The 26148-nt window shown below is 38.4% G+C and overlaps 1 protein-coding gene across 1 annotated transcript in view; it reads right to left on the bottom strand.

Moving 5' to 3' along the window:
• Window positions 1–26148, bottom strand: part of PTPN12 (protein tyrosine phosphatase non-receptor type 12) — a 69310-nt gene that overhangs the window by 3449 nt on the left and 39713 nt on the right. Inside the window, exons 8-15 of the mRNA XM_064702918.1 lie at window positions 23873–24015; window positions 22422–22488; window positions 21753–21830; window positions 21567–21665; window positions 12370–12455; window positions 4458–5413; window positions 1462–1539; window positions 53–141 (exon numbers count right to left, since the gene is read on the bottom strand). Coding sequence (XP_064558988.1) covers window positions 53–141; window positions 1462–1539; window positions 4458–5413; window positions 12370–12455; window positions 21567–21665; window positions 21753–21830; window positions 22422–22488; window positions 23873–24015 — 1596 coding nt within the window. The remainder of the gene's footprint in view (window positions 1–52; window positions 142–1461; window positions 1540–4457; window positions 5414–12369; window positions 12456–21566; window positions 21666–21752; window positions 21831–22421; window positions 22489–23872; window positions 24016–26148) is intronic.

The following is a 26148-nucleotide window of genomic DNA, read 5'->3' as shown; positions in this document are numbered from 1 at the left end:
GCCGAGCCGAGCAGAGCTGGGTGATGAGCACAGGCCTGTCAGCCGCACTTACAGGGGAGGCTGTCGGCTCAGGCCGGTGCTGCTCCCGCCGCGCGCTCCGCTCCGACTGCGCCGTCACTGCTGCCTTCAGCAAGGGCGTGCCTGGGGAGAATGAACTCAGCTCAGCACACTGCTCCATCTCCTCAGGATGAGCCATGCATACACACCATTAGAAATGTGCTCTAAACCTCTAAACATTTTTTATTTTTTTAGATTAAATGCCTGTAAAAACATGAAAATCTCTACATGAAAAGTGCTCCAAAAAAGGCAAAATGGCACAATATAACTCAAAGCACAAGAGTACTGTGCTTGCATTGTGGGTGTTCATTTTGTTCCTTTGGAGGCTCCTAATCAACAGGGAATTGGCTTCCTTTTCAAAAACAATTTAGAACTTCTGTTACATCAGCTGGGCAGTAATAGTATGTGTTTTACAGATCTCCTAAGCAAACATTCAAGTCAGGACAGCCACACCTGTCCTTTACTGACATTGTGCAAAAAGACAAACAAAATGAAAGTGGTTTTAGTGATTCCAGTTCTGGAGAGAGATTTTGGAAGAAAACAGCTTTGTTCCTTGTGTGGTCACAGAAAAGCAACAGGTCCAAAATAGCCAAAGGATCACTTTGACTCTGAACTACCTATGCTTATACTGCTCAAAGAACACATTTACAAAACTTCAGCATTTTCATGCTGAAAATATTTAGATTAACTACTTGGGCCAAATTTTTTTAAATTTCAAAATGACACTAAACAAAAGTCTCAGTAAACTATATCATTTTAGCTTTTCTGGAAAGTACCAAGCATCAACCTAATTTATCACTTCATTTCAATTCATCTGTTTTGTATTCTGCCATTGCCAGCTTGATGAATGAACTATGGCAATAGGAGCACATCATCTGCACTGTCAGTTTTCTCTTGCAGTTACCCTTTTGACACAGTCAAAGAGTGAACTACACAAAACTTGACTAACTGGGCCTGTTCACTGCATGCAGTGCAGAATCAAGTGTCATCATCTTTCCTTTGCCCAAGAAAGGGGGATCAGATAAACACTGTTCATGTGCACACCCACTCCCTGCCTGGGAGCAGTAGGAACTAAAATAGCTGGGAAATTCCCTAACCACACTGCATATCCCCATTGTATCATCTCATTTCCATACCCTTCAGACTGAAAACCAGCTCTACGAATATTGAAGTCCCCAATTACTTAAATAACATATAACACCATAGTTAGTCAGAAAATGAAAAATAATTTTTCTCTGTTCAAGGGTGTGCAAAAGTTAAATCCCAAAATAAGCCACATGCTAGATTTCATTCCATTTGACAAATTACTCCAACAGACTAACCAAAAATCAGGGGTACTCAAATACAACACTGACATGCTCTTCACATTTCATCTCCAATTATCACCAAACATCAAAAACTCACTCTGTTCACTTGCTACTACAAATGATTCTGGTGTTCTTTCTGGGAGCGGGGGAGAGGAATCTTCACTAGCATCAGCATCTAAATCAAATATGATATTTAAATAAGTTAAAATACATAGATTTTTCTCCTGGACTTTTAGAAGTTGATCTTTTCACATATGAGATAATTCCAAACTTGGTATAGTATCTAAAGCAAAAGAAAAATTTCAAGTATTATAAAACATTTTGGTTTACCACACTAACACTCTGAAGCAACTTCATCTACCAACATTAACTTCACATTAAGGGCATAGGATCAGTTTGTGTGTTATGCAAGCGAGAAAACAAAAACATTTTCAGTCTAAATAATATGGAGGAAAAAAACCCTCAGTAACACAAATAATACTTTTTGTTCATTCTTTCAGGTCTCAGTTTTGCTTACCAAGTCCATGTTGAGGCCCACTGGCTCCCACACCACAGTTAAACAGCCTGGTGCAAGGTTCACTAGGCCAAAGGGTAAACAGGAGCCAGAGGAGATGGCTACTGTTGGTGCCAGTACCACATCCTGTCCCCAGCCTGTCCCCTCTCACCTCCCAGGAGTGTACTAACACAAGCCATTCTGGCAGCAAAAGCCCCTCTCTGACCTGCTAAGAAATTTGGAGTAGTAATTAAAGGTTTAAAACAATTTAAAGGAGCTGCTGCCATGAGAAATCTCATCTGGCAACTGTACTCTGCACAGGATTCAAAAATACAAAAGACAAAGACACATTTTAACTAATAAAGCCATGAAGCATCCCCAGCTGCTGCAGGGACAGAATTCCTTCAAGTTGTACAAGCCATCATTTTCCAAGTGACTTCTGATACCTGCTCCATCTCAAGTTTGCCAAAGAGTACAAGAAAACCTTCATTAACAGAAAGGGCCTCTATAAAACCATCAAATAAAGTCACCATGGACATGCACTAACTGAAAGTGAGTTTTTAGGGTTTTGTTTTGGGGTTGTTTCTGTTTTATTGTTCTCTTTGGTTTTTTTTCTTTTCCTTTTGCCTCAGGGTACAATTACTTTTCACTTCATTTGAATGAAAAAGAGGATTTGACTGTGTGGTAAGATCGTGCACACAGCAGTTCTGGTTAGGCAATCAGGCCGTGCTGAGTTCACAGCCAAGTTTCACTGGTGATTGCAGCCACATTCCCGCTTCAGACAGACAGAGGAGTCCTGAGCCAGTATGGAAATGAGAAAGCCGCTGTAAACAGGGTTTAGGATCACTGGGGCAAAGCCATCTAACCCTATATTCTGGAGTCCCAGAGGGATTACAAAACCTGCAACCAGAATGTAAAATGGGAAGTGGTCACTATCAAACAAATGGAGAAAAGATACACCCTTATTAACAAGATAAGAAAAATTAATGTTAGAATTTTAATCAATTCCTGTGAAATCATCAACATAGCAGCAGCACAAGGGCTGTACTGTTATTTCAAGACGTTTCTGACACACAGTTACATAAAACAAATCTAGAGTGACATTTCTCCAATTCTTTATCATATTTATGACATATCACTTATTTTATTTGCATGTTCTTACAGCATCTACATAATGAGATGCACAGAGAAATGATAATTTCCAAACAGCAACAAACAATGATTGCTCTGGGAAAGAAGAAAAAAATTCTGGCTAAAAGGAAAAATACAATAGCCTGCAAATCTATGAAACAAATCCAAGGAGGACTTCTTGCAAAGTTGAAGTAATTATGACAAAAGGACTTTGTCAGCTTTGCAGAGCATCTTTTAAGTCACAGTGTTGAAGATATACAGGTATGTGCATGTATTGTCCTGTGTTTACACAATCTAAACCAAAATCTATAGATCTACAGGTACAGATCACAATATCTATAGATCTACATGAAGATCTACAGAAACAGATTGTTTTAAGGCTGTAAAACAGTTCATCTCTGGATATGACTTTTGGTGAACATTCAGTTCACAAAGCCAGTATTTTTAATTCAGCTGGTTCTGCATCTTGCATCACACACTGAGCCCCATTTCACTTCAGAAAATCATGAAGTCTGCACAGACTCCTGAGGTGAGGCCATCACTGTCAGCAGCTCCAAGCACAGCAGTCTGAGCTGGATCCAGAGGTTCATGTTCTTCCTTCAGCTCCACAGCTTCACTTCTTGTTTTGTTGGGCTTTGCACAAGCAGCTGCCAAGGCCTAATCTCTTCTTCCCTGCTCTGTCCTCCATCTGCTCTAAGTGAGCCAGCCTGACTGAAATCTGCACCTGCATGTTTTAGGACCCTTCTGCCTTCAAAAAATGATGTTCTAACTTGCAAACATTCATTAAAAAAAACCCTCAAAAAAGTAGTAAAAGATAAAAACCCACTAAATCATTTTCAAAGTGCTAATAAAAGAATAACTTGGATTTTTAGATGAACGGCTGTGTTAGCTTGTCACCCCCAGCCACGTACAGAAAAAGAGGAAAGCACAGCTAAATATTTACAACACTATTAAAATGCAGGAGCCAAATAATGAACAACTTCAAAGACCAATGCAGTGAATGAGGTTACATCTCCATTTTTAGGAACAGCACATCAACCAATAAGCATGAAATTGTTATGTATTTGCACAAGCCTGTTGAAAATGCTTTGACTAGTCAACCCCCAATTATTATAGACACTTCCATGAAACTGGGCATAGAGAAAAAATATGCACCAAATAATAACACAGAAACCTACAATTACATACAAACCTACAGGAATGCATTGTAAATAAAGCATTAAACAAATGCTCACAATAAATCTCACAGTACAGCTTCTGAAGCAGCTAATCCTGGGCTGTAGTACTTTATACCAAAAATAGCTGACATGCAAACTGAAAGCTGTCAGGAAAAGAGCTGTGCCCTCTCTGAAGCTGCCAAACTACATTGATTAAATTTAGAAAATTGCATTGCAAAGAAATTTATGTCGTCCAGCTCTACAGATGCAGCTAGATAAAGAGCAGCACTTCTGAACCTCAGTGAAACCTACCTTTGCCATCTTCAGAACATGTTACAGCTGTTAAGTCTTGCCTAGCAATAGACATTGGCAGTACTTTTCTGGCAGCAATGTTTTCAGTGTTAGTGGCAGCAGAGACCGTGGCACTTGCGGTTGACACATTGGACGCGCTTTTGCTCGTGGCTCTGTCGAAGTCCAGCTCATCCGAGTCAGAATCATCTGCATGGAGAGGGTTAGTGAAACAGAGGGGGGCTCGAACACAAACAGGAGTGTGATCAACAGGATCACTGCAGGGATGCTCAGCTGGGCTGTTGGATACTAGAGAGAGAGTTTGAACACCGTGACACAAAGCATCTGAAGACAACTCTTCAGACACGGAGGTTCTTTCAGGCCCCTGTAGTGCCCACGTGGCGTGTCCCTTTTCTGTCAGAGGCAGACGGTCTGGTCTGGGTGGGGCATCAGACACCTGCTGACTCTGCACACCTTCTGGGGAAGGTATTAAGGCTGTGTTAGACTGTGGCACGCTGTACTCCATACATGAGTTTTGAGAAGCATCTACAAACGAATCCCCTGAAATCTGTTCCTGTGGCTTAAAGCTCTTATCAATTACACAGGATGACACAGGCTTAATTTTAATTGCATGTCCCCTGTTCAACAGGGAGTTGCCATCAAAGCTTCGTGGTCCCTCCTGCAGAGGGACCTTCTTGATCTCAAAGCTTAGGTTGCGCTCCAGCCTCTTCTCTGTGTGTTCGCTGGGTTCGTTCTTCCCTGAATGTTCTGTGGATTTATTGTAATTCTCGTTGAGGTCTGCTGAGTGCTCTGATGAAACCATGTGCAAAACTGGCTTTGGATGGTATCTGTCATTGTCCTGCCACACCGTAGTGACTGTTGGATAAGCTGATGGGGGAGATGGTGTCAGGATTGGTGGTACTGGCTGAGGCTCTGGAGGCTGCAAGATTTCTTCTTTAGCATCTCCTTCTACAAGGCAACTGCAAAACAACCAAGACACAATTGTCTAAATTTTCTGCATTTTGACAAGATTTTAGCTATTTATCCATCTCCCACTGCAGTAGTTAATGCTGTAACACCAATATCAAACTCTACACAGAGCTTCCATTGCTCACAGAAAATGGTTATAGAATATGACTAGTGGGGTAGGCAGGAATTAAGTCAACACCCTCCAAATGTCTTTCAGAATATCACAAGGGCATTCATTCAGGCCACAACTAATCCTCACTAATAGTTCAAAGATTGCTCACATCCTTTCCCAGAAGCATTTTGAAAAGACATTGTAAGACAGGCCCTCTTGTGGCAGCATTTCACTACATTTTTCCTTAAGTGGCTCTGAGAAACTTGACATATGGAATTCAAATTGCAGTTAAGCCAAGAAAGATTTCTTTAAAAAAAAAAAATCCTTACAGCACACTTAAAATTAATTATCTTCCTTCAATTTTATTTTTCTGTACATGCTCAAGAGGATTTTATTTTTATGTTTGTGTATTTGATAGTCTTGGCTTAGCTGCAAACCAAATTTAGTCGACATGAGGTATATACAACATAAAAAAATAATTCCAGTAGAATTTATGATCCGAATTACAGTGCATATTAGTGAGACCACAGCACTTATAACTGCAGTTCATCTCAAGCTACTTAGAAGGAGAAGTTCTTCAAGCATATGGTGAGATTAGATGCAGAGTTGTTGACTACAAACATTTAGCACTACTGACGAAGGCATTTTTTATAACTTCCATTCCTTTAAACATCCAGGATGACCTGGACAAGCTCAAGAGGTGGGCCCATGAGAATAGGAAAAAAACCCAAAACAAAAAAAGCCCAAAGACTGTTTCATAACTGAGTCTTGTAGAGCACTAAAAGCATACCTGACTTGGGACAGGCTACAGCATGTGTTTCATCCTTGTGACTTTGTTAGCACCAAGCTATAGCAGAATGGGTTGCAGAACTAAAATCTTTATACAAGAGATTCCATAGTAAAGAGAATCATTTGGATTCTCAGTTTGTGAAAATCCAAACCCTCTGAAGTACTGCAATAGCTTCCAAATGATCTTCTACAAGTTCCTGTATCTTTGTATCTGGAAAACCCCAGGTCCCCTTGCAGTCCTGGGTGATCTCTTCCATTCTCTGCCTGACTCCTGTCACAAAGAGATGTGCCTCAAATTCTTTCTCTTCCTCACCTCCTTGCACCTGTATATTGCTGGTTTTCTTTACATTAAAACAAAAGAAATACAATCATGTCTAAGCAATTTAACTCAAGTAATTTGGGAATTCTTGCCTCTAGTTGTTGAAAAATTAATAAGGTTGAGAATAAGTTGTTTGCCCGAATTAGTAAAGAAAAGACAGTTAAAAAAAAAAAGACAGTAAAGAAAGTAAAGATAAAATGAGGGGGCATTAATCTTGCTCCAATTTAATACACACTAAGGACAAGAGAATTCCCTCTTGGATTTCTCTCCTCTGTTCCAAATGGGGAGGGGAACACAGGGAGGCAGACAGTGAGTGCACTTGCACAAACATTTACATGCCCCTTTTTACCAGCAGTGGTGCTCATCAGTAATCTCCACTAAATCCTCCTACTGAAAATCATGGTTTTCCCTTATTGACCTGATTTTCCTGACCCAGAGCTATTTGCAATCAGCAAAACCAATTCCTTACCTGGCACAGACCTAACATTATGCATTACAATTAGCTAAAGGAGCAAATTAGCATTCAACTAGATATAACAAGGATATAGGTCCACAATACCAGTAAAAATTCATGAGGTTCTTCACCAATTACTGGTCAACAAAATCACTCTACCCTTTGATCCATTGGTAAACAGAGCCTCACATGGATTCAAACAGTTATCTCAGATGTACCCATAGAACTGATGATAAAGGAAATGCTGCACAAATCAGCAGCCCCAAAGTTGGTGAAACACCTTCCTCCTACACATCTCAACAGAACTACTACAATGTTCCCCATTACATCTGAAGTTAAATGTCACTTCTTCATTTTTAGATTAGAGCTTACAGTGCAGAAATGAGAAATTATTTGTCAAAATAATTCTCTGCCTTATTAATATTGAAGGATATCTGTCCTCAACAATTGAGATGTCCAAATAGCATCTAATGTATTTTTTCACTTTAAATTAGGAAATAAATCCCAATAGGCAACATTTTTCCATTTTACCGACATTTTTAATATTACTATTTCACACGTTCTGCATTGCAAATAATGTTTCTGCTCATTTTCACACTGCAGAAATATAAGGATATGAACACATTCAGAAGATCTCTGTTTGGCAGTAGCTTTTTCTAAAAGTCTTGTGAATCTTTGGGCATTGAATCTTGGGCATTTTGGGCTGCTGCATAATGCTGTCTTAGGGCATGTCCTTCACCAGCTGTGCTCCACAGACATTTCTGCCCCCAGAGGCAGAGAATTATCTCAAAATAAGCTACTAATACTCAAAAACAACAGGAGACAGTAAGACCAGATTGATTTAAAGTACCAGGAAACTCACAGAAAGCTCACGAAAGAGATCTTGAGACAGAAAAGAGTCGGTGAAGCAAACAAAGCCAGGCCAGTCAAGTAAGAGAACTGAGCTTCCCTATATTATACCTTTAAATAAACACATAGGGTTGCAAAAGCTCACGGTGTGATAAAAAAATAGAAAGCTTTGTCATGACTCAGCCTTCAAGTGCCTCCTCAGATCCAACTGCTCCTGATAACCTTGGAATGGCACTGCCTTGGCACTGCCTCAATTACAGCTGGAAATGGAATTGCCCTGGGTGGCTGAGGCAGCTTTTTCATACACTCCTATTGGCACACAGCTGATGCAGTGCCCCAGTGCCAGTGGCTTCTCAGGTGTCATGTAAACCATGGATTAGGCAAAAACACCTTTTTACAATTATTTCTCATTGTAAGAATTACAGAAAATTTGTCAAAAGTACTATAACTTGTCAGAAAAAAAAAAAACAAACCTTCCCACAGCTTTCAACCAAAAATGTACACATGAAAAACAAGCCATTTATTGCTTTCTGCAATACATTACAAATTTTTAGAATGTTTTAAAATCTACTCCTAATGGAAAAGAGCTACATTACTGAAACTGCACACAAGGGGTTCAGATTTAAATGAAACTTGGCCAGTGTTCAAAAGAAAAAAAGCCTTAAGTAATCCATGGTTATTCTATGCAGCATACTGGAGGATGTTTCAAATAAAAGAGAGTGATGCCAAGGTCGTGGAATGCAGCTGATATGAACAACCAAAAATAGATACCAAGCTCTACATCCTCCCTCATCATTAAAATAGGAAAATTAAACTCAACATAAGCAGGCTGAAGCTAGACAGCCACATTATTCTACTTTAGCATTAAATCACTGCCATCCACTTGAAAGAAAAGCAACAGTCCAGGTAAGTGAAGCTGCTGCAAAAGTACTACAAAAATTAATATAAAAGTACAATGAATTAATAAAAATAACCAGCTGGTGAATTTATTTCTTAAAATTTACTTACTGAGGCTTTTTGGCTTTTTAATTGTGGCATACATGTTAGAGACAGTTAACTAAGAAGGAACACCCATCAATGAGGTTTATCTTAGCTTTGTAGGAGATAGAGATGGTTTGCAGGGCTTGAAATGAAACAGAGTAATACATAACCCTGGAAATGTATTTACTATCATTAGACTGAAGTCTGAACAGAATCTGATGAGAAGTTAAAATGCTACAATATTTTACCTTTCCACCTTCAGACAGCAGCACATAGCTCTTCATTACATTGCATACAAAAAATCTGTTAAATCATCTTTGCTTTCATGAGTTTAGGTCTAAGTCTATGCTTTGATTTCAAAATGCATTTGAACTTGAAAATAAAGAACTTTTTGTAACCAAGTCTGGCTAAAATAAACCACCTCTTTTCCCCAGTACTTCAGAATCAACTACTAAGCACACAAATATTTCATGGACTAATACTTAAAGGCATTAAGGTGCTCCCTCTGAATTCTGACACATCAGTCACCTAAAATCAAGCACAGTCCTAAACTGTAAACTTAAAACTTAAATTTTTTGCAGTCTCTTATATAACAAAGTTAAACCTTACTTATGCCCTCTTCCTACCTTAACCTGAAAATAATTAAAACATATCTTAGAAAGACTTTCCATCCCCCCAAGTCCTCCAAAGAAAGTTGATTCCACAAGAAGTGATCATCAGCTGCCAAGCCAAGCAATTTCTAGGATAAGGTGCTGGTGTATGCACTAATGAGTTGTTCCTGTTTACCTCTGTAATAATCAAGGAGTAATATTAGAATATTTTTTATGTTGACATCAGAGAGAGACATTAAGCTAAATGACAACACTCACATAATGTACAGCAAGTTTAATTACACTAAAGCATTACAAGGTGATAAAAGCTTGGAAGGCAATACAATTCCAAGCCTCTGCAAAACAAGTACAGCTAGATGCTTCATGGAGACCTAATAAAACACCAATTTAATACCAATATAACTACAATATCCTAAAGACACTTCTAACTTCCAAGAAGACATAAAAGCAGCCTAGAAAGTATCACTCCTTCCCCAATACATGCCCAGGCCAAAGCAAGCACTGAAAGGATTAATTACACCTCTCTGAGTAAGCTTCCTACCTTGCATGGTAAAAGTCTTTAGTGACATCTCATCCTCAGCACAGACAAGAGCTACAGGATATTAGCTGCACTTTCAGAGGAAGAGATCCTAAAGTCTAAAGAAGATCCTGAGATGTTTTCATTAGAATATTACAAACAGAGCAAGAGAGAGTGAGAAAGCCACCTTCACAGAAAAACTCTGCCATGACCTGCGTGGTTATCCAGTGGAAAGGGCTGCAGATGAGATGTCACCACCTCACCCAGCAGATTTGGGGCTGTCAGAAAACAACTAACAGGCATCACAGACTTCACTGTCTAAGCAAACATGGCTTAGTCCAGTAACAATATGGAAAACAAGCATCCTGAGGCCAAGAAAAAAATCCCTTTTTTTTCCCCTGCTCACTCAGGATCACCTCAAGCAAGTTCACCTGAAACCAAGCTCCCCCAAAGTACTCTGCACTATCAGTCCCTATGGCCCTTCTTGCTTTAGAAAACAAAGCAAATGTTAAACTTGCCTTAAAAAATGCATTTTGGTTTACTAAATATACATTATAAAGCCATTTACAACATAGGTTATAAAGAATGTAAAGCCTCATTTCTTTTCAAAAATAGTAGCTTTAGCAACTTGCTTGTAACTTCTTCAGAGACAGTGCATGTAAAACTCAAGTACACATTTGGCTGGCAACCTAAAAACGTTTCCCTGTGCATATGGGGATTAAATTAAAATATTTCACTGACTCTGCTCTCCCATCCTCCCCAGGAAAAGGATGTTCATCTATGCCAAAACATCCACAATACACAAAACCTGGCTCTATGTCCTGCCTGAATCAGGCTGTAGATTTGTAAAATTACCCCCCACATCAAGAATAAAACATGCTCATTAGGGGGTATTTTGAGCAGATGTGACTAATAGCAAATAAAGTCTTTCCTCAGAAGCATCTTCCAGGAGGAGTTTAATTAATTGTTTTTCAAAAATAATCTCCATTTTAGAAAGACAACAGCTTTGCTAAAAGCTTCCATTTATTCACCTCTAGGAAATCAATCTGCCTGCACTGCTGGCAGATGGGAAAGTATGATTTTATGGAAACAGGCCCAAAAAAACCCCAGGCTTTAAGGATAGATTAAAAGATTTTAACTTAATGCAGCAAGTAAAGAACAATGCAGTGCAGATAAGACAGATGTGTGCTTAAACATAAATTACATGAATTACACATATGTTAATATTATATTAATATATAAAAATGATAAAAACTAAGGTACACCAAAGATTATTTCAAGGAACACTAGTAAGGAAATAATCTATTGGACAGAAATCATATTTCTAAGCTCAGTGATGAAATTTCAAGAGCTTGGAACTCATGAACACAGGTTAACTGACTCCTCTGTCATCATCTTAATCTACATAATTGAATACAATCACATTACCATCAATCCAAATAAGGTAAAAAATATATTGCCTACATAGCACCAATCCTGTAATTTGTCTGTAAAAAGTCCTAACCTACTTCCATCTCTTTCTTTATTTTAAAGGAATTAGACTTTACTTCTGCCTAAATGTTACCCAAGAATATCACCTGGTTGATGGTTCCTTATGTCATTCAACAACTTTAGGAAACCCAAGTGCTCACCTTATTGTTTCCCTACAGGCACTGTAACACAGGCAGATCCCCTGCCAAAAGCCACTCTAAGCTCTGCACAAACCAGCTGGGGGACTTGGACACCCTGTTCAGGAGAGCTGCTTCTTTAGCTGTCTCAACACCTGGGTTGGGTACCCATTTTAGGGTGATGAATCTGTTGGTTCAGATTTACTTTTGGCTTCTGTAAAGCTATGCCTAGGCATTTTAGGAGCTAGAGAAGATTTTCCTCTGCTGAATGAAAGGATTGGTGAGACCAATTCTTCTCAATAATAACAGAATTTGGTTGTCATACTCTAGTCAAAAGCAGTATCTGTCTAAGATTTTTCTAGGATAAATGGGTATGTGTCATTATGGTTTTGTCTCCAAAAAGGAGGATTCAGTCATTATTGGAGGCTATTTAAGTTTGTTTTGCTACTGTCACCTATCAGAATTAAAACACAAGTAGATTTAACACATCTGACTAGTAAACATGTCTATTCACAGATAATCATTGCAAGGTTGGTATAAGTAAACACAGACTTCACAAAAATATTGTAGCTTATATTTAGAGTCAATTATATGACTTCTATTTGCATTGTGTATATTTCTATTTATAAACACAACATATTCATCTTAAGTTTTTATGCTACCAGTAGCTTTATTCTATTTTTTATTCATCTTTCAGCCTAAAATAGTAAAGGATCACAGTTAAGTACCTGCGGGTCCGTGGAGGCTTTGGTGGAGGAGAATCCTGTTTCTCAGCATCTGAAGAACTGACAGCATTTTCTGTATTATTTTCATCCTGATTAAAAGAAAAAAGGATATTTTTACTCATGGCTGTAAAGCTGATACATAGAATATTTTAACTGTGAGGTCCAAAGATCTGTAATGACACTTGGCAGGAATACATAACAATATGACCTATTTTTGGCTCTCATATAGAGACCACTTAGAAAACTCTCTTCTAAACGTACAAAATTATTTTTCACCTTGTGTATCCAGCTTCACATTTTTCTGACTGAAGATTTTGGTCTGTTTGCCATTGAAGAATCCACTAGAGAAATACTCAAAAGCTGATCTTTCTTCAATAGTAGCAAGCTCTCATACACCCTCCCAATTATTCACTTGAATAATTGGATAACAAGGCATTTATTTTCCAGTCAGTCTAGTTATTTTCACTTGTACAATCACCCCAATGAAGATAAGAATAATCTACAGTGTTGTAAGCAAATGAGAAAGATCTTGCCCACTTGTCTCCTAATGCATTGATCTGAGCCACTTTCAAATAACCTCCCATTTGTGTACAAGAAAGTTCAATTTACTCAGCAAAGCATGAAGATTTTAATTTCCCTTTAGGACCATAAATAGAAAATATTTTTTATACATGCACTTACATGTATATACATGTAAAATACTGCTGTGTGTTAACCCTGGCAGGCAGCTAAACCCCACAAGAGCCACTCTCACTCTCATTGCTCCACTCCACCTCTGGAGGGGAAAGAGGAACAGCAAGAAAACTCGTGGGTCAAGACAAAATTGTTTAGCAGGCAAAGGAGAAGGTGGAGAAGATAAAAAGAAATCAAAGAAGCAGTGCAAAAGCAATCACTCATAACCTTCCACAGGAGGGCCTTTGCCAGCTCCTGACTGTGCAAACCCTGTTCAGCAAGAGCTGCAGCATTAGCTACAAACAATCTGCACTGTTTTCACCACAGATCTAAAACACAGCACCCCAAGAGTGGCTGTGAACACTATTTAATGACAAGCAAGCCCCTAGGCAAAAATAAGGAAAAAATCACATATGATTAAGAATCAAAGCAGAACATGCAACAGCCTAAAGCTGACATTCTATTTCCAAACATGTGCCACAGCCAAAGACCCAACAAAACCAAGAAGAACCTTAGTGTTTATCTTAATTTTAATGCCTATTTTACCTGAAGGCTATTCCTGCAGGAGTTCTCTTTTGAAAAAGCAATCTTTAAAAAGAACAACAAATATCCCAAATGGGTGTAATAGATTTCAAAGCCCAATACCATGTTCAGGCAGTAGGATCTGCTATCTGCCAGCCTGCCTGCTGAGACTGGTGATAAGGCCTGACCTCCTTCAGTCTTATAGAACAAAAGGGAATTCCCTGTTAAACTTCTGCTTCAGATGTGATAGTTGCATTTGAATTCAGTGAGCAATTTTTGCTTTGGAAGATAAACTACAAGTTGCCTCAACAGTTAACTAACTTTATTTAAATTCAGATTAATTAGTTATATGTTTTTAACTTCCATTACTTGTCTTAAAGGTTACCATACTGCTGCTGGCTACTGTGAAGAGTCTATTATAAAATTCTATTCTTCAGTGTACTAAGTGAAGCTTTACCTGTGAAAAAATGGAGAAAAAAATGAACTATTTTGATCTTTCCTACTGTTTTTTCCTAACTGCCCCCATTAAGTTGCTGTCAAATATAACATTGCACAAGTACTCCAGCAGAAACACTCCATTGTTCCTTAATGAATGGATGGTGTTAGCCCTTTCAGGGAATTGCACAGGGAGTTCATTGTCCTGCTGACCACTGGCTGTAACCATCAGGGGCTTTTTGGAGTAAGATTCAATCAGCAGATAAAAGCCACTCACATTTAAATGAACACCACTGAAGCTCCCACTGCAGTCAATCAAGGTTGTTTGGTTTCATACAATCATAGAACAGTTTCTGTAGGAAGGGACCTGCAAAGGCCATTTAATCCACACCTTCCTGCAATGATCAGGGACATCTTTGAAAAGATCAAGTTACTCAGAGCCCTGTCAAAGCTGGCCTTGGATCTTGGCAGGAATACCAGGATGGGGAATCTGCAGCCTCTCCGGGCAACCTGTTCCACTGTTTCATTACCCTCACCACAAAACATTTCTTCTTTCCATCTAGTCTGAATGTACTGTCTGAATTTAAAACCATTGTTTTGTCCTACTGCAACAGGCCCTGCTAAAAACCCTGTCCCCATCTCTCTCATGAGCTCCCTGGAAGCACTGCAAGGCCACAATGAGATCTCCTTGGAGCCTTCTTCTCTCCAGGCTGAGCAACCACAACTCCCTCAATGTCTTCTGTTCATCCCTCTGCTCATCTCTGTGTCTCTCCTGGGGATTCACTCCAACAGGTCCCTCCTGTGCTGGAGGCAGAACCCAAGGTGGGCTCTCAGGCAGGGAATCACCTGCCTTCACCTGCTGCCCATGCTGCTTTGGATGCAGCTAATGACAGGGGAAAAACATGAATGTGAGTTGTTTTGGGGTTTTTTAATTAGTATGTCTACAGTGGTTTGCATCCAAATTTGGGGTTCCCAATACTGGAAACATTACCATGGGGCATGAACATCCAATCCTCTACCAGCTTCTCTCAAAAATGTAAAAAAGCAATTTCCTACTTTTTGACATCAAGTAATGAGTGACCATACAGATCATTTTGCCTTTAACAAATATGGACATTAATTTTATTGCCTCATTCAGGCAGAGGACCATGCTGAAGCTTGGTGCCAAAGATACTGAGGCTCCCAGTATTCAACAAGAAACTCTGTTTCCTGCTCAATGGTTGTGTCATGTTCCTCCCCACTTCCCCCAGTTGTGCAATGCAAACTCTGAATCTCTCTTATGTATTTGTCACTATGGATAGCACTGAGTGCACTGGTATTGTACTAAAAAGGCTCCCCTTACTCAGAAGTGCTAACAACCAAAGCTAGAAATGAATGCATCCTAAACAACTGCACCCTGAGCACAGAGTGGGCTGCTGGCCTTGCTTCAGCACCGCAGCCCATCCCAGTTGCACAAGGCAGAAGGATATACTAGAAAGAGAGAGACTCCACAAGAGTTCCTCCCCCTCACCACCAACCTCTCCATCCTACAACAGAGCAGGAAAGTCTCCCACTTCAGTTCCACCAGCACAGAAGTTTTCAGGAACACATTTCTTATTTATGCACTCATTTTTCTAAAGGCTAATGGCAAGGGAAAGGGTGTGCCTGTTGGCTCCAGACTAACTTGTCCAGAAAACAAACCAGCAGCTGCATCCCTGTCCTTCTATGTTTGTAAAGTGAAGTGTTTGTGAACAGAATGTTTCCTGAGATATGCTTTTCTCTCAGGCAGAAGAAAAAGCTTATTAGAGAAGCTAACATATGTCAAAGCTTTTTAAAACTCCACATATACAGTAACAAGCTGTTTCTCATTGAGACTGGCAGAAGTAGCTGAAAGGGCACTGCCATTTTTGTTACTGGTAACAAAACATAGGTATAAGCCTTAAAAAAATATATAAACTCAAATGTCCAAGGCACATGCACAACCACAGAATTTACAAAAACAATTCCTTGAAAAAGAAAAATTTAAAACCCGACAAGATAATCTGCACACACAAAATGGTACTTTTAAACTTAACACCAGAAACACCAGTGGTTACCCCGATTTTGTACACAGGGAAGACAGAGAGGTGTCAAAAGTTTCACTTGTGAATCAGGTTCAACTCCAGATCCATTCACTGTTTCAGTTACATTGAACGAGGAGCAAGAATGATTACAGGATTTGCTGTCACCAAAAAAAAGAGGTACTTTGCTACTTTCCTTAATTAGCTCAATGGATTGATGTTTCTGTGAAGGCTTTGTTTACTTTTAGAGAAGTCATTCCCTGTCACTTGTTCTCAGTTCTGTGTTACAAGAATAGGGAATAACCAGTATTTTGAGTATTTCTCACCCTTGAGTGACACCAACTCACAGATTTCCCTGTCATGAACATCAAACTAAGCAAATAGGCAAACATGCACAAAAACTAGCAGAGAGCAGAAAGGAGGAAGCTCAGCTCTGAAAGTGAATACAGGCTATCTCTCTGGGATGACTGCATCTGTTGAGAGGAGCAGATGGTGGTATTAAGAAAAAGCCTTCCACAGCCTTCCTAACTAAGCACAGCTTATCAACATCAGTCAGCACTCCCTTGCTTCTCTAGACAGATGTTGCATTCTCAGGCACACACAGCACAATTTTTAAAAGTATCAGCTTAGACAAACCAGGACAACACAAGTAACTCACAGGGGTTATCATACAGAATCATGTTTTAAAAATGGATTAACAAATGTGCAGTTCACTAAGTGCTCAGTGTAGCACCCTGCTTTCTCACAGAAGACAACTACCCTACTGTCTCACTGCAGTGTCTTCTCACTGCAAAATGTTGAAAGAAAAGAAAAGGATCTTTCCCCAACCTTTGTGTCTATTTGCATCAAATGTTCAACAGGTCAAGAGTTCCCTTGGAGTTGCTCCAGTGAGGGAGCAGCTACTGAAATCAAGTCAAAGTGCTCATAGTTAGGAATTTCTAGGTATTCTGTTAAATTGCAGATATACAATGAGCACATACCTACAAAGACTACATTAACAACTAACAAGGCCATAAACTCAAATACTTTGTGTAGATTGCCCCTAGTCTACTAAAATGCAGAGTAACTTGTGTTCCCGTAGTAATGCAGAGAAACAAGGAATTCTCACTGGCTGAGGTAACCCAAACTGTGCTATCACCTCCCAAGGGGGGTTTTTCTCCCTCCTGCTTCTACCCCGGCTCAATCACCAAACAGTGCTGTCACTAACTTCAGGCAAATAGAGTCTTAGACTGAGATTTCACACACACTGAACTACAATTCAAAACCTTTTTCCCAGGAATTGCAATGTATCATTTTCTTTTGGAAACTCACTGTGGAAATATTTAATATCATTCAGAAGCTTTCTGTACTAGTAAAATACTGGCAAATTTACTGCAAAGACTCCTCCAGAAGTAATCTCATGTTTTCCCTTAAAAGGAATTGAGGCATTCCTTTTGCCCTTTTTATAAAGCAGCATGGGAATCACTGAGCATCAGTAGATAAAAAGAGAAATACTTCAGATTGAAATGATACACTCAAGTGACTCAGATTTAATAAAACATTCCAACAGAGGCAACGAGATCAATGTCTCTGAAGAAATACATGATTTTTTAGAAGGCTGCAATGACAAAAAATATCCGTCCAAGCTGCCAAACAGCAAAGAGAATATGAACAGCACAGTCTTTTCACTTCCAGTTTCTAAACCATGAATGTTTCAAATAACAACATTCTTCTTATAGCAGCTGATTCCTCTGTGAGTTCTACACGTGCAGTCAACCACAGCAACAGAACTCTGTTGCTTTTACAGCACAAAATGCAAGAGACCCTGAGAGCACCAGCACTGCCAGATTTTGGAGAAAGTGTTTATTAACACAAGATTCTACTGATGGGTAAGGGCAAAGCAAGGACTTGCAGTACCCTAACATGCTTGGTACTGTCAAGAGAAAAAATTCAACAAGAAACATTTCTGAATTGAGAGTGAGCTTGGTTGTTTGTCTTTTAACCAATTTTCTTTTTCTGACTTCCAAACAGAACATCCAACTTGATGAAATTCCATATGATTCAGACTTTCCAAGACAGCTAAAATTCACAGCTCCAGTTCACTTCAGCTCATGAAGAACCTTCTCCAATAACTCATAAAATATTTTACTGATACAAATCTGACTGATACCTTATCAGATGACCAAGACTAATGATTTCACATATCTTTCAAGGCTTCCAAACACAACACCAAGTGTAATATTTTCCCAGCAGTACTAACAAAGCCAATGAGGGTGAGAAGCACAGTTACTGACTTGAAATACATGACAATATGATCAAGAATTTCAGTGGGAAAGGCTTCACTCCAAGACTCTGTTCCAACTTAATTGTTTGGTAACTTGAAAGTACTACTAAGTAGGGGAAGGGAATAGTTCTGATTATCAAATTCACCATCTGAATTCTTTCCTTATCACAAAAAAATGGCTCCTGAGTAGCAATTCTTTACCTTGAAATTTGGCTGCTTGGGGTACTGTTGAAATTACTGGTATCTGAGCAGAGCTTTCCTTATTTCATTTCATTTAAATACTTAGTGTTATGTTAAACGTTTGCAGTTCTACACATTCACAATAGGTATAACTACATGGTAAGAGTATACATTTCCTACATCAAAGCATATTGTGTATTTCTGACATGGTTTGGGATCTATCAAATTCTGAGGGAAATTCTAACGCTATCCTAAGTCCCTGTTCAAACCCTGCATGCCTTGCTGCTGACTTTTTACAGTATTGTTTCCAGCAGGGCAGAGCTGGCAGGTTCCCAGGAACACACGTTTGGGATTGTGTCTGAGCTACTTCCCCATGAATGCTGCCCCTCAGTGCCAATCAGATTAAACTTTTACTGGGATTTACTGGGATGTTGCTGGCAAGCCCTGCTCACAGAGCTCTGGAACTCAACCCATTTCAACACTGCCTGAAATGAGAACAGCAGGAGGAAAACAAAACCATGAAACCGACCCTACGGAGCACTCCAGCTATTCACAGTGTTATCAAAATAGAACAAATAACATTTCCTCTTCAGCCCAGTAGCATCTCCTACTTAACTAACAGAATTATAGCCAAAGTAGGCACATGAATTTATTTGGAATTGTTTTCATTGGACATAACCAGAACTGTTCACATATTGAAGATTTCATAGTTGCTGTAGCATCTGCAGGCAGAGTAACATACATGAAGGAGCTTTAGAATACTACATTTTATTTAATAAAGTTACTAGAAAAATTCCTGCCTCAGATTTAGTTTTTTAACCAGGATACATCCCAGAATGTTTGTTTTTTTTAAAGAAAGCAAACTAGCAAATTTCTGGGGAAAATCAGACATTATACACAACAGATGCTACACACACTCCTGGAAGTAAAAAAGGAGCTTTATCAGAATATCAAAGTGATGTCTCAAGCGAGCTTCAAAGTTCTGAGAATCAGGTTAAAACTACAAGAAAATATTTAACCAGATATGTGAAGTTTCCCTTATAAATCCTGAAGTTAAGCCTATACCAGTTAATTCCTTGAAAGCAAATTTTATAACAAATGGACAGTAACAAATTTAAGTACCAAACTTTTAGATACAGAAATTCTTCACCTATGAGATTTTTTTTCCCCTCAACCTTTCTGCAGAATGATTCAAGTAACAGTAGGAAGAAGCATCATTTCCCAACACAAAAAGGGCTCTGCCTAGTCAGACAAAGATGTACTTGGCCCTGCTTCCAGCAGTGACCAAAAGGGAACTTCCAGGGAAGAATAAGATCAGAGCAGGCATACTGGGATCCTTCCCTGGAATGTTTTCCAACAGATTGCAACTCTGGAATTTCATAGGTCAGAGGTCAGTGAAACTCATGGAAGAAGATTCCAAGATGGTGAGATATTCACCCAAAGACACAGGCTTTCAGCTGCGAGGAGCTCTGCAGCTTCATGTTGCATTTGTTATACAAATGTCACTTTTTTATTAAGTCTTTCAGGTCTCACTGGTGTCCTTAGAAAAAGTTAAGGGTAATCAGCATTCTGTTGTTAGTCAGCCTCTGTTGTATTTAACCTCAGCCATGTTTTTCTCCATCTCAGTCTGGCTGTTCTTTAGATTGAGCCTTCCAACACCTTTGATCTTTGTCCAGTTGTTTAATGTTCAAATTCTGTAACATTTTTGAGATAAGCAGACTTGACATGCAGTCAGTAGTCCAACTGCAAGTACCCACACGAGGACATTACATTCTCTGCTCCCACCAGTTTCCAAGTAACTGCTAAAACTCAATTTCCTTTACAACTTGTTGATCATAAACAAGTAAAACTCAAAACTCACACTCCATCACTGCCTTTTCAGAGCTGGGATTTACCCCTCTCTCACCCCCATATACATTGCCTATCCATTTTCTATCAAGTCTTGCTTTATTAGTCAGCAAATCTCTCAAGCTGTGCTGAAGACAGCACTTGCCTTTGTTACAGAGCACCACCATAATCTGCCACAGCTTTACTCATCCTCTGGAATATGCAAGTCATTTAGTGTATATATAGTAATAGGAATAAGTAAATAAGAGACATTTTTGATCCTATATAAGAGCACAGACACAGGTCAGATTTAAGGCAAATAACCAGAAAATACAGTAGGCTGATCTACCTATTATTTTATAATCAAAACTCCAGCACTTAGAAATAACTTTTGTACAAAGCTAATCAATCTGCATATTCCAAACCCTGCTATGCTCATTTCTCAGGGAAAAAAAAATAAGAATCACACATCAGCTTAATCAAACCTGTAACAAATAAAACCAGCCAGCCCTATCCATACTGCAATTAGTCAACAGGCTCCTTGCCATGACTAAAGACCTCATAAGTACTGCATGAACAATATAAATTCTCAAGAGCTATCAAAAGGGTGGATACATTTAATCCAAGAACTGAAAATATGCTAGACTTCCTAGAAAGCACATATAGGATAACTAAATCCCTAAAATAAATGGGATGCTTATTAATAAAAGCACATTTAAAATTGCTTCCAGATATTTCAGAATCCTGGACATACCCCTCATACTCCCTCTAGAGAGCTATGGAATCTGCACCAATTAGGGACAGAAAATCACTGAATAAACAAAACACAATCCAGGGACAAAGGGTGGTACCGAGTTCTGGACTGTGGGAGACAAAGAATATATTAATTCAAAAACCCATTTTTCATACAGTGTACAGCAACAGCCAAGAAAACATACCTAAACATAAAAAAAGAGGATAAACCTACAGGAGACATGAAACTTAAAGGGGAAGGATAGAAAGACAAAAAAATCCTCAAATACTGTAAATACCAATGAAGAATATTTTTTTCCACTTCCCTGTTCTTTGTTAAAAGGGTGGAACATGAAGCTCTCTGCCAAAAGCATTTTAAACTTCTATTTCTCTCCCCTAACCTATTTCAATGCAAGCAGCACTTTAAAAAACATGAGAACTTAATAAGATCACACCATTGAAGACTAAAAACAACTTCACAGGAGAATTTTCATCATCAGCTAACAGCTACATATGGGAAAGACACCTACCACTCCATCTGCAATCTTCCAGTCTGCACAACTCTCATATTTTTGCAGTTGCTTTTCAAACAGTTGTGCTATGGCTCGATGGACAAGCTCATACTGCTCCTGTAAGGTACCAGATAAAAATTAATGCACAAGATCTTTTCAAAGAATAGTGACATATTATCACATTCATTTGAAAACAAACTCTACCTTTGTTTGCACTGCAGAATGCCTCTGTGTCCTCATTTCCTGTATTAAATTAAATACATTGAATTCTTCAGGTATTTTCTGAAATACAGAAGAAAGTTATTTACAATGACATAACTGTCACAGCAACAACACAAAACCTGTTAAACATCAAAACCATAAGTGTAACTTTTATAGGTAACAATAAAAAAAAAGCTAATCTGTTCTCTTCACACTGCAACTATTAAATTTTTTTTCAAAGCAACTCCAAATTTACCTTTGATTTAGACCAGATGAGAGCATTTCAAGCATTTTTGAAATGAAATAGCCAATGCCATTAATATGGCACTGCAATGTTAACAATGCTTCATAATCTAAAACTCCCAGAATGAAGTTATCCCTTGATATTTGAGCTGCACGATAAATCAGAGACTGAAAAAGTTAAATTTAAAAATCAATTTATATTGAAATCTATTTTTTTTTTAATTAGAATTTTATAGTGACCTATTTAGATAAAAACTTGCTGTCAAAGGAAAGGTCATAGTAAAGCACGAGTGCAATGAAACTAAAATCCAGCCTGTGAAGAGTTCCAGAATGTCCTGAACATTTCCCTATTTTTGAACACTTGGAAGCTCAATCAATCATTGTTATGAAATTACAGAATGTCATAAAACTTCTTTTAGGATTCCTTACCCCAGCTTTAAGCAAATTCCATGTATAATCTATGGCACAGATGGCTCCTGTTCTTCCACACCCTGCACTATAACATAAAAGGAGAGGTGTTAGATATTATTTAAATTTGATAAAAAAGCTATAAGCCTCATATTTCAAAAGTCCAAATAAAAAAAAATTATCCAAATCCCTCAACTATCATTTTAATTTCACTCAGCCTGACACTGCAGTGTCTTAAAAATAAAATGAGCAGAGCAAAATGAAGCATTGAATCTTTTAAAGCAAGTTTTCCAAACTGCCATTTGGAACTGCAGTCATGAAAGATGATTCAGTGTTGACAATTTTACTGCCTCTCCCTTTTGTCACACTATTCCCAGCCACTACTGCTTCATCAGGTGTGGTCTTCTCCCAGTTTAATGATAAATGATGTAAAATGGCAAAACAGAAGACATTGAAAGACTTGCCACATTATTCTGATTTAGTATCACATCCATATTTTTTCCTCTTTAGCTAAAAAAATAAATCTGAAAGTTTAAGAATGACAGCAAACTATCTTATTTATTTTTCCTAATTGTATGAATTCCTCTGTTTTACACATGCAGAGTTATAATTTATTAATATTTATTACATTATAATTACACTGCTGTAAAGAATCAACATTCAGAATTATATTGAGATTCAAAAAGAACAGGACAAAGTGAATAGATTTCAGTGCTAGGTCAGTTTATGTTTTTAGACCTCACTTAAGAGTGACAACTCAAAAAAAGAATGCAGCCCTGAGAGAATAACTAGGCTCTAAAGACTTAATAACTCCCATGAATTTAACCTGTCCTGGCTTATAAATCTGAATTCAATTTTTCCTGACATAACACATGAACTTTTGTTGTTTTAGAAAGCATTAAAAACAAGAGGCAAGACTTTCAGATAAATTGTCAGAAAGTCTCAATGCAGCAAAATATTTTCATAGCAATTCAGTCTCAACAGTTCTGGCAGCCAAATTTCAGGTCAATCATGAAACTGTTGTTTAGAAGCAAAGTTTTCCCAACTGGAAACTGCCACCTGCTCTTAAAGATCTTTTTCATCATATTAGAACACAGAGCTCTTAGTGGTGGTATGTAGTCTCTCCTATTGAGAATGGAGCCTTTACTCTCAAGCTGATTTGCAGTGATCTTCAAAGTCTGTTTTGTCCTCACAAGGATTTATGTCTTAACTTCAAAACAGGTCCCCTTTCAAAGGTTCATTCTTTTCTGACTGATATTCTGTCTTAAACTAAAGTAAAAGCAAAATTTCACTGTGGCATCAGTTTTAAGAAAATGAAGTCTGTATGATTTTGACTTAAATTTTGTCATGAGAATTTTTCAACTAAAATAACTCAATTTGGACTCAAAACCAAAACCAGTGCATCCCATAACAAAAGTCTAGACTTCAAAAAACGAAAATGCTTAAAATGAAAAGATAAATCCATTTGATACCTGCAGTGTATGCAAATAGGAACATCCTCGTGTTCCTGGTATTCTCTCATCAAGCTGATCATGTCCAGAATAGAATCAAAAGACGAAGGGACATCGTGGTCAGGCCAGTTGACATAATGAAACTGATAAACACTGCGAGTCTCCTAAGGGAGAGCAGGGAGAGAGCTGTTAGTGACAGCACACATTTCACCTTGCACCACAGCAGTCCTATGAACCTTTGCTCTGACAAGTCATTTACTGGATTGAAAAACCCTACAGCTTATACCACTTCCAAAAATAGAAGAGAAATTTTGAAATCATATTTGAAGTGCTGATAATGCATGAGAAGATGCCCTATGGGACAGTTCAGAAGGCCCTTTCTATTACATGGGTAAAGGACCAGCAGTGCTGCACCATATGAAAAGGCTCTATGTCCTTACAGCTATAACTTGGAAGTGGAGAAAGAATCTTTTATCTTTCTTTTTCTCTTTGTACTTCAGTAACTTACATTAATGAAGAAAAATGGGGGCAAAGGTGTTGTTTTGTAACACTACAAAATAAAGTGTGTGCACACATGCACATGCTCACAGAGGGAAATAAGGAAAACAACAGAAATAATCGAGCCCATATCTAAATATGGATCACACTTGCAACAACAACAGGCACACTTTTATTCCAGTAGCAGGAGCTAGAACAGTAGTGAAGGCAAGGTAAGAAGCAGGCTTTAGAACAGCTTAGTTACTCATCCACCTGAATCCCTGAAAATCCTCCCTTTCATCACTACCCAAAGCAGCTGCAGCACCCAGCAGAACCAGCAGCTCGTTCTGCTGCACCTTCCCGTGCTGGTGCTCACTCTGGGTTCCAGTATCCCCCCAAGTCATGCACTGCAGAGCATCAAGGTTCTGATCCTCATTACTGCCTACAGGTTTCAAGACCTACACTACCTTCTGTTTCATTATGTGAGAAGAAACATAGCAGGCCTCTTGAGCATAATTTATCTATTTTTGATGTTGACTTTTCCCAGCTCTCTGAAAACACCATAGCTAGCTAAAACAAGAGAAAACACAGCCTAAGAAAGCACAAATTTAAAAATCTAGGCGATGATGTAAAACCAAGGTCATCACTAAAAAGGAAGAGTTACAGCGATCTATTAAGGTCCACCAAAAAATTCACTTAATTACTTTTAAAAAGACTATTGATTTTTCACATAAGCAGAATGATCAGGAGGAAAAAAATAATTTTTTTAAATATGAAAATCAAACATTTAAAACAACCTTCATAGTCCTTTTTCTCTACTGCCACTTATACACTAAAAAACCAAAGTTCTTTCTTGAAAATAATCAAGTTTCAGTCGAACTGGTTTTCCTCCTAGAAACTAAAATAACTTTGTAGATTTATGGAAATTTTAAATCCTTTTGCATAGCTTCTGTTTGTATGATAATCCACTGCAAATGCTACAGAAGTGACAAAACATATAATTATTCTAGAAAACCTGAAAGCAAACTTAAAAGGATATTACTTTATACCACAAATACGCTTTTCCTCCTCAGTGCAAGGCTATGCTTAGAATACTTCAAAGAAAGATGAAAAGTCTGCAGTTAATTTTACAGGAATCCTCAAGCAAATCTGCTACATAAATCTGAAGAAAAACCACTTTATCAGATGCACAGATCAAATATCAACACATCTTGTTAACCCTTTCAGTTAAATTGCTCCTCACAGGAACAAACTTGTTTCCTTGCTAAGATCAAAAGCTCAGCACAAACTGTAACTTTGTGTTTCTGCTCAGTTTTTAAGCAGTACACAGGCTTCTAACTGGGACAGAACTCCCCAGAGCCAACAGCCAAACATCATTTGCATGTGTAGTACAGGCAGGCAAAATCTACACCAGCCACAGTCTCTGGAGTAACTCGTTCATACAATATTTGGGCATTAAAAGAAAAGTATTAAAAGGTTCTGCTCTGGGGTTTTTGGTATCCAGTTCTGTTTTGAAATGCACCATTTCAAACAATGTCACAAACCCAAATTACTACACAGAATTTCTGTTATCTAAAGTGTCTCACAGCCCAGTTATTCAGTTTCTGTTACTGTTTATAAATTCATGCATTCCCAGCAAATACTGCAGACAAAAATTATTCCCCAAAATCACTCCCCTCATGATTCAGCAGCTCTCACAACTGCTGTGGTATCCATTGTTGAAAAGGAGCAAAGCTTTGATAAAGAAAACATAACCACAAATGAGACTAACCTGCAATAAATCATTTATTAATGCTGATTGACAATTAAAATTACAGGTA

This window comes from Zonotrichia leucophrys, chromosome 1A (genome assembly GCF_028769735.1).
Source record: "Zonotrichia leucophrys gambelii isolate GWCS_2022_RI chromosome 1A, RI_Zleu_2.0, whole genome shotgun sequence".
NCBI lineage: Eukaryota > Metazoa > Chordata > Aves > Passeriformes > Passerellidae > Zonotrichia > Zonotrichia leucophrys.
The sequence above is the reverse complement of the archived record's forward strand: the minus strand, read 5'-3'. Positions and strand labels throughout refer to the sequence as shown.